The 12,590-nt window shown below is 46.4% G+C and overlaps 1 protein-coding gene across 4 annotated transcripts; it reads left to right on the plus strand.

Annotated features, from left to right (window-relative positions):
• The first annotated feature begins 1,856 nt into the window (after positions 1-1,856).
• LOC133102602 (serine/threonine-protein kinase Sgk1) lies at positions 1,857-10,538 on the plus strand. 4 transcript variants are annotated; one of them, XM_061207641.1, is made up of 13 exons: positions 2,319-3,225; positions 3,482-3,807; positions 4,886-4,961; positions 5,695-5,770; positions 6,181-6,285; positions 6,388-6,471; positions 6,572-6,703; positions 6,973-7,085; positions 7,439-7,562; positions 8,015-8,110; positions 8,586-8,741; positions 8,846-8,935; positions 9,320-10,538. In XM_061207641.1, exons 1-13 carry the CDS (start codon positions 3,119-3,121, stop codon positions 9,485-9,487), a joined length of 1,653 nt encoding a protein of 550 aa, XP_061063624.1. In that variant the 5' UTR covers positions 2,319-3,118; the 3' UTR covers positions 9,488-10,538. The 4 variants fall into 4 exon arrangements, with proteins under 4 accessions (XP_061063625.1, XP_061063624.1, XP_061063623.1 ...); XM_061207640.1 differs by lacking the exon at positions 2,319-3,225 and adding an exon at positions 4,257-4,756 and having other exon boundaries at positions 3,721-3,807; XM_061207642.1 differs by lacking the exons at positions 2,319-3,225; positions 3,482-3,807 and adding an exon at positions 1,857-2,029.
• The last annotated feature ends 2,052 nt before the right edge of the window (positions 10,539-12,590 follow it).

Genomic DNA, 12,590 nt, shown 5'->3' on the forward strand with positions numbered 1-12,590 from the left:
TATTTGATGAACACTGTAAAAAAAAAAACATGCACTTGGTGACAACCTTCAACAAAAACTGATCCATTTTGTTGCTCTCTAGAGTAATAATTATGTTTTCTGGCATTTCTATGTACTTTCTTTGGAGATGCTCCAGGGAAAAGATTTTCTGTGCATTAACCAATAAAACAATAAGTATGGCAACCTAGACGGTGCAGCACAGGATTGTTATAGAATTTATGACAGTTTGAGCAATACAAAATAATCATATTGCCCTGTTATCAATGGAAGACATTTTATCTAAGGAATGAAGACTAACACAGCTGACACATTAAAGAAGTAGCCCAAGAGGGGAACTTAATTATTTTGCATGTTTGTCAATCGCAGATGTATTAAAATGGGGAAAAAAATACCATGATTTTTTTTTAAATCCCTAAGATTTATATGCTTTCATATTTAGGCTTCTGAAAAGAAGATAAATCATTTTAGAAATTGATGTTAATACTCTGAAACTTGCTTGTCAAACCCTGATCTCGTTTTATATTGACATGAACACATTTTAACAGTAAAAAAAAAAGTTAAGTCCTTATATTTTTCAAAATATTTCCTCTAATATGTTGAGAAGTACCAGGAATTTGTTTTCTGCGCCTTTAAATTAAACGGAAAGAATCATATCTTAGTAAAGCTTTCAGGTTGTAGTATTTATAGTTCATCATTAAGGAAACATTTTACTTAATCACTAAGTAGAAAAGCTAAAATAATTTTCGTATTAAAATACACATACATTGGAAACTGTTTTGTTTCAGTGCAAACATTACATCTTGGTGAATAATTCCCATTTGAGAGTTTGATTGCGTTTTCCCAGTATGAGGAATAAATGAGACGATTGGCTTGGGGGAGTAGGGAACTAATTAGCGTATCTCATATCAAGCCGTCTATCTATTTTCTTTGCCCGCACAAGGTATTGTAGAGGAATTATCTGGAACTGATTAAACCCCAGGAGAGAAGTGGGGGAAAATCGTAGATTCGGTAGTAGTTCTCCCGGAGAACGCGAGCGCCCTCTAGCTCGTATTTACAAGCAGATACTGGTGACGTAACTCGGGCCACTTCGCCACCAGGGTGTAGGAGGGAAGGGGCCGGATTTCTCCCGGTAGGAGCACTCTCTGAACCAAAGAAAGAGGCTGGCGACAGGAAGGAAGAACAGATCAAGCGTTTGAATAACAGCCACAGGACAACCTAAAGCCTGTGAAGAGTTAGGCGCGCGTCACACACAGTTCCCCCGCGTACCTCCCCCCACCCCATACACCCGCCGCCGTGTGTCACCTTCCTGTTCGGAAGTCTTAGTAGGTTGCTGGGACAGAACAGGGGGCTCCTGCTCCACCCATCAGGTATCCGGTTGGAAGAAAAGCCAGTCTCAACAACTTGATTCTCTCCGTTAAATGATAAGTTTAGCAGACCATCCGTCTCCAACGGCTGCACATTAGTGTAGGGGGAGGAGGGAGCACAGCAGACGATACTTTTCTGTTCCAACCACAAATCATATGGTTGTGCCTCTTCTCTGTTCCACTTAGAGCCCTCTAACTTAAATTCCACGTTCCTCCTGGAATGCGAGCAGAGCCTCTTTGAGAAAATGAACTCTGTGCATGTGTTTTGAATTTTTTCTGGACTGATTTGTGATGATAATCAGTCAAGTTACATTTCTTGTGTGTCTTGCTGGGGGTGTAATAAACCCAGGGCACTGATGACTGTAATTTTCTAGATGACGTTGCAACGAAGGGAATAAATGGCCCCGTGTTGAACTTTGCAGCTTGCTCCCTTCCTGTATGTAAATTGCCTTTATATAAAGTGGGGTTCATAACAGAGCTGGGACAGCCGCCTCTGACTCGTGCTCCCTTGTCATCTCAGCTTCCAGCCCTATCAGGCACATAGCAGGGAGGCTACTCCAGCCATAACTAAGCTCTACCTCCAGCCTCCAGAAAGGAATCCCCAAGCTTCATATCCTAGGCAACCTGAAGAATGAAACAGGAGGCTATAAAATCCCCTTTGAAAGGTTTGTCTGCTTTTATTAAGATAATTTGGATGAAATGGGCAAAACAAAGATGCTTCAGAGGATTTGGGGTTACTTGGCATGGGGAGGGCACAGGAGGTGAGTCGCTGGAGGTTTCTTAATCTAATGTTTAAAAAACAAACAGGCAGAAATCTTGGTGCAGTTTGGTGTTTCTGGTCATTCTTCAAAAATTTTGCTCTCTCAAAAGGGGAAGGAACCGGGTGGGAGCAGGGCTGGCCTAGGCTAGTTGAAGTGGAGCGTGGGATACGGGGGTACTGGCAATAACACAGTCATGTTATATGAAGAATTCATGAAAGAGGAAGCAGAAATGGGCCAGTTACTGTGATTTGGAGTTTCCTAAACCTTGCTTTGGGTTGGAGTGTCAGTTTCAGGGAATAGTAAGTGCTTTTCAAAGAGTGGGTGCTGAGGAAAATTTCCCCGCCAGTCTCCAGCACAGAGGATGTGTGTTCTCTTCTGCCAGTTTGAGGCTGCTGTAAAGCAGTTGAGGCTACAGATCACGTTAAGGCAAATAAGGTGGTTGGTTTGTGAAACAAATTCCTGCCCAGGACCAAAGAAAAACCGCTTCACATGTATTCTTGGTTTGACAGTAGTTTGGAGTGTGTCAGATCCAGTAGGCAACCTTAAATGGCAGGGCCGTTGGCAGCAAGGGGTCATGGCAGGGCAGGCACCGCAGACATCCCTGACAAGCGCCAGGTACCCGGCCCTGCAAACTTAGTAACTTGCAGCCCTCTCCCCGCTCTTGGCCCAGTCGTTGTGCTCGTGGCTTCCCCGCCGGCGCTGGCGCGAGTCCTCCCACCGGCGGTCAGACTGCAGCTCCCAGGCATCTCCCAGCGGCGGGGTTACTGGAAGGCACCGCACCGCTGCTCTGCAGAGCTTCCCTCGCTCCCTCCCTTACTTTCTGGAGCGGAGGAGGCTCCCGGCTAATCTTTCAGGAGTTAACGAGTCACAAGTTATCTGGGAATTGAGGGAAAGAGCGAGGTGGTAAACCTGTAAGAAGACTGCGGGGTCAGCCCTGAATTAAACCGGAGGAGGGGTAGGGAAGACGGGCACGAACTAAGAGATTTGAAGACAATGGGATGCGACCTTACGGAGTTTTCAGGTCGGGGAGCGGGAGAGGGAACCTCAGGAGTCGACGATGCCTGGGATGCCGACTCCGCACCGCCCCAGGGTCACGCCAGGTCTGTCCCCTAACTTGCCACCTCCTCACGTGTTTTTGGCATGGCGGGGATTAAAAAGGCAAGGGGAAAAATTACATGCGGAAAGGACAGAATGTTCCCAAAGATTACTTTAGGTAAAAAAAAAAAAAGTGAAATGCAGATTTTTTTTTTTCCTTTAGTGCAGAGACGAATTTTATTTCCGCCCCCTCCCCTCCACATTCCTGACCTCTCTCCCTCCCCCTTCTCTCTTTCTTTCCTTCCTTCCTCCTCTTCCAAGTTCTGGGATTTTTCAGCCTTGCTTGGCTTGGGCCAAAAGCACAAAAAAGGCGTTTTCGGAAGCGGCTCGGCCGTGCACAAGGGCCATTTGTTTGTTTTGGGACTCGGGGCAGGAAATCTTGCCCGGCCTGAGTCACGGCGGCTCCTTCAAGGAAACGTCAGTGTTCTCTGGTCGCCCTTGCCCGCTGCGCGCCCGGCCGCCGCTGCCCATGGGGGAGATGCAGGGCGCGCTGGCCAGGGCCCGGCTCGAGTCCCTGCTCCGGCCCCGCCACAAAAAGAGGGCCGAGGCGCAGAAAAGGAGCGAGTCCTTCTTGCTGACCGGACTGGGTAAGCGCCGCTGCCGGCACGCGGGGGGCTTGTCTCACCAACTCCTCCACTAGTTGCTCGGATTGGGCGAGAGGGGCTGGGTATTTGGGGTAGTACCAAGGATGGAGAGATGGGGAAGGGGTAGGAGGGCGGCGGGAACCCGGGGACGCGCCGGGCGCTCTGGCCCCACGCTGGGGCCGGAGATAAGGGCGTGCGGGGCCGCCCTCCGCCGGCGCTGCCGCCCTGCGCCCGAGAGATAACCTCAGCTGGTGGCGCGCGGCCGCCCGGCGAGGGCTGCGGAGGCTGCCTTGCGGATTAGGGGAGAGGGTCGGGGTCGGCGCCAGGGCCGGGAGTGAATCCGAGCTGAGAGTTTGAGAAGCCAGAGCGGGCACAGAGCCACCCCGATCGCCTCGCACCCGGCAGAAAGCGCTCTGATTTCCTGATGTGCCGCGACTCTGATTTCCTCGCAGGACGGAATAAATGAGAAAGGTGGAAAATTACCCCGGCCGCTCCCTCCCTCCCCACCCCCTCCGCCGGCGGTTTCCCCCTCTCCGGCCCGGGAGCCGAGCGAGGCCGACAACAGCCCTGCGCCGGGCCCTGCCGGGGCGGTCCCCGCGCCCCCCGCGCCCCCCGCGCCCCCCGCCCCCGCTCCGGGCTGGCCCCTCTCGCCGGGGGCGGAACCGCCCGCCGCCGGCCGCTTTGCCGCCGGGCAAATCGCGCGGCAGCCGGGGGCGGGGTCGCTACGGTGCCGGCCAGCGCCGCCTCCTCCATGTCTTGTGGGTCCCGCCCTCGCGGCGGCAGAACGTATATAAAGCCGGCGGCGCGGCCGGAGCGCAGCGTTGGCTGAGCCGGTCTCCCGTGTCTGACGACTCCTCGTGCTCCCTCTCTGTGGTGATGACGGTGAAAACCGAGGCTGCTAGGGACACCCTCACTTACTCCAGGATGAGGGGCATGGTGGCAATTCTCATCGGTGAGTGTAGGAATACGACTGGACTTCTAGGTTACGCCAGGTGGAAAGTTTTGAAGGTCCCGGATCAGACTGGTGTGCGTGGCGTCGGATGTTACAAAGCCGTCTAAACGTTTCTCCTCTAATTCGCAGCTTTCATGAAACAGAGAAGGATGGGCCTGAACGACTTTATTCAGAAGATTGCCAATAACTCCTATGCATGCAAACAGTAAGTTTGGTGGGGCGACGTGGGGAAATAAAGATAAGTAGGGAAGTTTCCATTTACCAGCGGTAAAGACATCCTCATCAATATATTGATCAGGAAGCCGACGACTTACCGAGGCTGGGGATCCCTTTTCTCTTTAAGTTCTAATTATTTCAAACATTTAAAGCATTACAATGAATTTGCTGATTTGGCTTGTTCTGGAAATGCAAGATAAGATTTTCTTTTTTATACATTTATTTATTTCTGGCTCCGTTGGGTCTTCGTTGCTGTGCCCAGGCCTAGTTGTGGTGCGCGGGGGGTACTCTTTGTTGCGGTGCGTGGGCTTCTCATTGCGGCGGCTTCTCTTGTTGCGGAGCACAAGGGCTCTAGGCGCGCGGGCTCAGTAGTTGTGGCACACGGGCCTAGTTGCTCCGCGGCATGTGGGATCTTCCCGGACCGGGGCTCGAACCCGTGTCCCCTACGGTAGCAGGGGGATTCTTAACCACTGCGCCACCAGGGAAGTCCCGATAAAATTTTCATGTTTGCCTAATTCACCCCCTCTCTCCTTGAAGAACAACCCTCTGTGTTTAACTGGGTTTATCATTTTGGCTATTATTTTCTCTCACTGAGTAATTGATTTGGGTGTTTTTAAACACTGAATTCTCTGGAAAGGTTGAGCCAGAAATTCACTATTGGTGTTGGTCTGCCCTCGTGTGGCGAGTTAGGATGTTCAACGTTGTTCCTTTCTTCTCTGCAGCCCTGAAGTTCAGTCCATTTTGAAAATCTCCCAACCTCAGGAGCCTGAGCTCATGAATGCCAACCCTTCTCCTCCAGTAAGTGTTCTCTATTCGTGATGCATCTGTGGAAGAATCTTATAAATGAGTCAGTTAGTTTGCCTGTGTTGATGAATTATAAAATAGCAGTTAGTATCAAGGCAGGAATGCCTCGTTGGTTCATGGCAAACAAGTGACGTAAGCACTTAAGTATGTGTCAGTGGAGTATTTTAGAAGACATATTTCATAAAAGTTATCTGCTTAAGAACAACACGATTATATACAATTTCCATACTCTCATTTGAAATATTCGCATGTATGGATGAAAAGTAGTTTGGAATGTGTTTATAGATGTCTGGGCACCTGCCCCTGTCATTTGCAGATGTACCACCTTTTGCATTGCCTATACTTTATTAATCGCTATCTTCCTTTGAAGCAAGGATATTAAAAGAAAACCTTTTATTTTCCAGCCAAGTCCTTCTCAGCAAATTAACCTGGGCCCATCATCCAATCCTCATGCTAAACCATCTGACTTTCACTTCTTGAAAGTGATCGGGAAGGGCAGTTTTGGAAAGGTAATTTCGCATCTGAAGCTCTCATTATTTATAGTCTTTCATATGCTCATTTTACATCTCCCTGGATGTGAACAGGAAAATGATTTTGAATTTAAATTTCAGGTTCTCCTGGCAAGACACAAAGCCGAAGAAGCATTCTATGCAGTCAAAGTTTTACAAAAGAAAGCGATCCTGAAAAAGAAGGAGGTATGAGATGGGCTTGGAGATAGACATTCAGTAGACATTACCTTGCGATCTTGGCCCCACGTTAAAATTTGCCACTAAATCTTCATTGTCCTTTTTCTAGGAAAAGCATATTATGTCGGAGCGGAATGTCCTCCTGAAGAACGTGAAACACCCTTTCCTGGTGGGCCTTCACTTCTCTTTCCAGACGGCTGACAAACTGTACTTTGTCCTAGACTACATTAACGGTGGAGAGGTGAGCAGAGGGGATGGGAGCCGACCCCTGGCTGTCCGTGCATAGCCTGCTTTGTTTTAATTTGAGAGGAAAGTTTTTAAAAAGATAATTAGTGGGGGAAAAGTTACCAGATTTAGTATTTCCTTTAACCTGCCAGCTTTCAGATAGTTTATAAACTATTTAGGGCCACTTCCTGCAATTGTCCTCTTTAGCTATATATGTCAAGACAGATTCAATGCATTGTCCTGGGTTTTTGGCAACCCAGGCTAACTCTGCTCTATCTCCTACAGTTGTTCTACCATCTCCAGAGGGAGCGATGCTTCCTGGAACCACGGGCTCGGTTCTATGCTGCTGAAATAGCCAGTGCCTTGGGTTACCTGCACTCCCTGAACATCGTTTATAGGTGAGCCCAAGACCTCTGAAAGCTCCCTTCCTTGTGTAAAGGAGACATAGCCCGGCCTTTGACAGGGCCTTAAAATAATTTGTGTTTAGGCACAACTTGGTCACCTAAAACCAGGTCCCCAGCATGTGACCGATCTTTTGACTCCCTGCCACGAGGGAACTAGCCAATGAGGACTGTGCCTCATCCAGAATAGATGAACAGAACAAGGACTCCCTTTTAGATTCACTAACACAACTACAGTGAATGTAAAGTGCTCCTAGTAGCCCTAGTAATGATCTTTACGGAGGATTGCTAATGCGGTGAAATTAACTTATACGACTACTTTTCTATTCTTTTTTTTTTTTTTTTTACAGAGACTTAAAGCCAGAGAATATCTTGCTGGATTCACAGGGACACATTGTCCTTACTGACTTTGGACTCTGCAAGGAGAACATTGAACACAATGGCACGACGTCCACCTTCTGCGGCACACCCGAGGTAGGCGAACTCTTGATTGGATGCCTGGTCCACCCCGTCCTCCAGGAAGGGATCACTGCAGTGACACTTTTAACTACTGAAAAGAGTAAGCTGTTTTCAGAGATGTTTTAGTCCAGTTCAGTGCAAGTAAAATACACTGGCTGTCGGAGGCATGAGAAATTCCAAGGCCTCACGTTGCTTTAATTAAAGTGAGCTGTTTGTAAGATCCACACTATAAAAGGTTTCTAAACCCCTAAGTAAGATATCTTAGGAGGGCGCAATAGCTTTCAGAATATCAGGACATGTAAGTGGCCAGTCAGCCTCAAAGCCAGCAGTTTTATCAGGAAGTAGTTTAAAGAAATATATCCTCCAAGTGGACCCAGGGTCTCTCAGCCCTTTCAAAGTGCATGCCTGGTCTTGGGATTGCCTAGTTTCAGGGGCTCTAAACTCTCTTTTCCTGGTCTGTCTTTCAGTATCTTGCACCTGAGGTGCTTCATAAGCAGCCTTATGATAGGACCGTGGACTGGTGGTGTCTGGGGGCCGTCTTATATGAGATGCTGTATGGCCTGGTGAGTAGCCCATTGAAAATCGTGGAGTATTGCCCTGGGTCGATACACTTCTCCCTAGAATGTAGTCGTAAAAATCCAGACTTATCTGGGCACACAAGCCCTATTGCAGACCTGATCATCACGTCTTGCCCTCTATCAGTAAGCTTATCAAATGCGGATGAGAGAGGCATATTGGTTAAGCTATAGGTATTTTAGGGTAAACCGTTACCTAGTGGATTTTTTCTTTTGTAAGTTCACATTTTACTAGGTGTGACCACACTTAACCTATGTGAGAGTGAAAAACATGGCTTATTAACATCTACCCCCTGATAAGGGTGGCAAAATATAGACACTTAAAAATCCAGGGTAAAGAAAACCTATCAAGTGATAGACTTTGTCAAAACCAGCTTCATATATTACATTTAAGTCTTTCTTGGTAATGGATGCTCTCCAAAACTTCCAATTAAGTAGTAAGTAATCTTCCTGCTTCTTTCAGCCTCCCTTTTATAGCCGAAACACAGCTGAGATGTACAACAACATTCTGAACAAACCCCTCCAGTTGAAGCCAAATATTACAAATTCTGCAAAACACGTCCTGGAGGGCCTCCTGCAGAAGGACAGGACAAAGAGGCTTGGTGCCAAGGATGACTTTGTGAGTCATTTTTTCCTCTCCTCCTGGGCTGTATGAGTAGAGCACTAGACCTCACTGCCCTTCTTGAATTTCACTCTTCTAAATTTGTGCTTCTTTCTCAACAGATGGAGATTAAGAATCACGTCTTCTTCTCCCTAATTAACTGGGATGATCTCATTAATAAGAAGATTACTCCCCCTTTTAACCCAAATGTGGTGAGTATCTCTCTCGTGAGTGTGCACAGGCCCAAAGGGCATTTCTTTAAGTTAGAGTTGCTGTTGGTAGTGGTGGAAGGGGAAGGGCCCTCAAGGAATAACTTGGCATTCGTAAGCCATTATTTTACCCACAGAAAAAAGTAGAACTGTTGTCCCAACAAAGCTCACATTATTTTTCAACACATTTTATAAATTGCAGTAGCAAAAGACAGAAAGTAAACATTATCCTCATAGTTTAAACTTCGTGTGGCCTTTGGGTTTTGTGCTTGAAATGGTTGATGATGGTGGAAGTTGCCATATGGTGCCTGCATGAGCATTTCCCTTTCTTGCCTCCACTGTGAATTCTTGACATATGGAGTCTGCTTTCTTCCCTTCCTGCATCAGAGTGGGCCCAGCGACCTGCGGCACTTTGATCCCGAGTTTACCGAAGAGCCGGTCCCCAACTCCATCGGTCGGTCGCCCGACAGCATCCTCCTCACAGCCAGCGTCAAGGAAGCGGCCGAGGCCTTCCTGGGCTTTTCCTACGCACCTCCCATGGACTCCTTCCTCTGAATGGTCTTAGGGTTGGTTGCGAAGGATTTTACGGGCGTTTTTGAAATATTTTTAGTTAGCCTTTTGGCAGAGCTGCCAGCTGACAGGACATCTTAGAAGAGAATTTGCACATCCCTGGAAGCTTGCACATCTTGGCAATCTTATTGCACACTGTTTGCTGGAAGCTTTTCGAAGAGCACATCCTCCTCAGTGAGCTCGTGGGGTTTTCCTTATTCTTCCTTCCAATGTGGTGCTATCTCTGAAGTGAGCAGTAGAGGGCCGCCCCAGACAGGTGCAGTGGTCTCATTCGAAGGAGGACGCTTGTTCTGAGAAGGAGCTTCTGAAGGTCTGTCCTGGGCCGTGATATAACGAATCTTATGAAACGTGCCTTTTCTGATGAGATCGTGTTAGCTCCAAAGTTCTTCCTGTTGCCGAGTGTTTCCGTTCTGTTTTTCCTTGTGGACTTCCTGTGTGATCAGCCGTATGAGTGTGGTATGCTTGCTCAAAGAAGGACTCAGTTATAAGCATCAATGTGACACTTGCAGGACACTACAACGTGGGACATTGTTTGTTTCTTCCATATTTGGAAGATAAATTTATGTGTAGGCTGTTTTTTTTTTGTAAGATATAGTTAATAACTAAAATTTATCGAAAATGGTCTTGCAATGACTTGTATCCAGATGCTTAAAGAAGCATTGCTGCTACAAATATTTCTATTTTTAGAAAAGATTTTTATGGACCAATGCCCCAGTTGTCAGTCAGAGCCTGGTGTTTTCATTGTTTAAAATATCACCTGTAAAATGGGCATTATTTATGTTTCTGGTTTTTTGTTTCTTTTTGCATTCCTGATAATTATATGTATTGTATAAAGAAAGTCTGTACATTGGGTTATAACACTAGTATATTTAAACTTACAGGCTTGTTTGTAATGTAAACCACCATTTTAATGTACTGTAATTAACATGGTTATAATAATGTACAATTCTTTCCCCCCTCCCTACCACACACCTTTTTTTGTGTGTGATAAACCAACTTTGGTTTGCAATAAAACCTTGAAAAATATTTGCAGAAATTGTGTCATGTGTGTTATTTTGTAAATTTCAGTTAAGGGGGCAATAGTAGATCTGTTTAAAATTTAAAACCAGGGAAATGCTGCTGTAATTTACAACTCAGTGGCTTGATTCCTCCAATAGCATCAACTTCTGACTCTAGGAGAGAATAGGGTGGTCTTAAAGCCAATAATTTTTTTTTTCCTTGGTGGGAGGCTGCATTGCATGACTTGCAGGATCTTAGTTCCCAGACCAGGGAGAACCCATGCCCCCTGCAGTGGAAGCACACAAAGTCCTAACCACTGGACCGCCAGGGGATTCTCTAAAGCCAGTTTCTATTTTTGGGGCTTCTCAGCAGCATTTTATGATGTCAGTCATTACCCATAAATCCATCCAAACAAATCCTTCAATTTAACTCTCTCAAGCACAGCCATGAAGTAATGTTCCCTATATTTATGGCCTGCCCTGTGAAGTTGGCTGTTTGTCTGACATTTGGCTTGTCTGAAGTAACAGGTAATTCTTTCAACAAATACTTGGTGCCTTCCCTGTGCCAGGCTCTATTCTGAGTGCTGGGGATAAAGCAATGAGCAAAGCTGACAAATCTCTGCCCTTACAGATCCTGGTGGGAAAGACAGACTTTCAATAAAGCAGTTTGTCAAAATGGAAATCAAGATAACGGGTCTGTAAGTATATGAGAATGCCACTGAAGAGGGTGAAGATGTTTGTCATAAATGGCTATGTTCCCAAAGTGCTGAGCCGGCAGGACTCCTGGTTCGTGAGAGTAACCAGAGCCGAAACAAGTCCAGTGTCAGCTCAGAGAAGGACCCCGCAGAGGCACATCCCTGGTTTGGACCAGAAGCCACTGAAGCTGGTGTGCACCCAGCACTGCATGGGCCCACCCGACTGATGTTCAGAGGCCTTTCCTAGAGCTCATCCCATTGGAATATTTCCTGTGGGAGAAAGGAAAGGGGCTTGATATTAGGAGATAATCATCTTGCGTCCACGTTGTTTGGACTTTTTCACTTTTCTAGGCCTTCCACAAATTTCCTAGCATACACAGGATTCTCCAATAGTTGGCCTTGCTGCTGCTCTAAGCCTACTGCACACCCTCTACCTTGACCTCTTAGTTTGCACAGGGATTTCCCCAGGGAAAGTAGTGATCATTTTCCCTTTTATCATGGCTCTTATATCTCACCTCTCCCAGAAGGCTTGTAAGGGTTGAACAGGTGTTGGAGATCACTTAGTCTGTCTCTCTTGAGTCAATGACTTCTTGCTGAAGGGGAACCCCAGATCAAGCTCTGCATTTGAGTTACGGCTCTGCCCTAAAGACATTAGCTGCATATTAAACCCCTTACCAAACCCAAATGCCAAAATCGACAACGGTGACAAAGAAAATCTAAAGTCCTAGTAATGACTGATGCTAGCCCTGACAAAAAGGCTTTCTGCATATCTCCCCCTCATTCTCATGATCAATAACAGTTAAGAGTTCCTCTTTGAACAATAAGTACTTAAATCACTTTTTTAATCTGAACATAAGTCTTGCAGCCGCGACTCTCCCATCTAATTGTAGATAACTCAGAGGGGTTAATCATGGATTACAAAACTTTTTAATTTTTTAAGGGTAGAAATTTGGTTTATGGCTTCAGTCAGTCACTATGTAAGATCTGATTTGCATTGCTGGAGAGTTGCTAAGAGCCAGAGGAGTCCCAAGTGTCACACAAACAGGAGGAGATTAAATCAAACACAAGTGGGTGGGAAAGGAACAGGGCAAGAACAGGGAAGTCCAGAAAGAAAAAGGGGTCAACTGAAAAAAAAAAAAGGCAAATATTTACTAAACACTATGATGTCAAATAGCATATGTGCTGAGGTATCTTTTATCTAGGGCTGTGGGGCACATCCCTGTCAGCATTTGAAACTACATTTGAGCGTTATGGTTGGTAAAAGGGACAATTCACTTCTCCATAGTTTTTCAGTGGTGGAGCTGGTCAAATATGGGTTTGGGGGAACATTCGGCTAAGATTCCCACAAGTTAAAATGGGACTTTGAAACCACTGCTACCATGAATATAAGTCAAG

The sequence above is a fragment of the Eubalaena glacialis genome, chromosome 12 (genome assembly GCF_028564815.1).
Source record: "Eubalaena glacialis isolate mEubGla1 chromosome 12, mEubGla1.1.hap2.+ XY, whole genome shotgun sequence".
Lineage (NCBI taxonomy): Eukaryota > Metazoa > Chordata > Mammalia > Artiodactyla > Balaenidae > Eubalaena > Eubalaena glacialis.

Coding starts and splice junctions, on each gene's coding strand:
- LOC133102602 (XM_061207640.1), top strand. CDS start 4,267: ATGAGAAAGGTGGAAAATTACCCCGGCCGCTCCCTCCCTCCCCACCCC. Junction 7,563..8,014: donor CCTTCTGCGGCACACCCGAG/GTAGGCGAACTC, acceptor TCTGTCTTTCAG/TATCTTGCACCTGAGGTGCT. Junction 8,742..8,845: donor TTGGTGCCAAGGATGACTTT/GTGAGTCATTTT, acceptor CTTTCTCAACAG/ATGGAGATTAAGAATCACGT.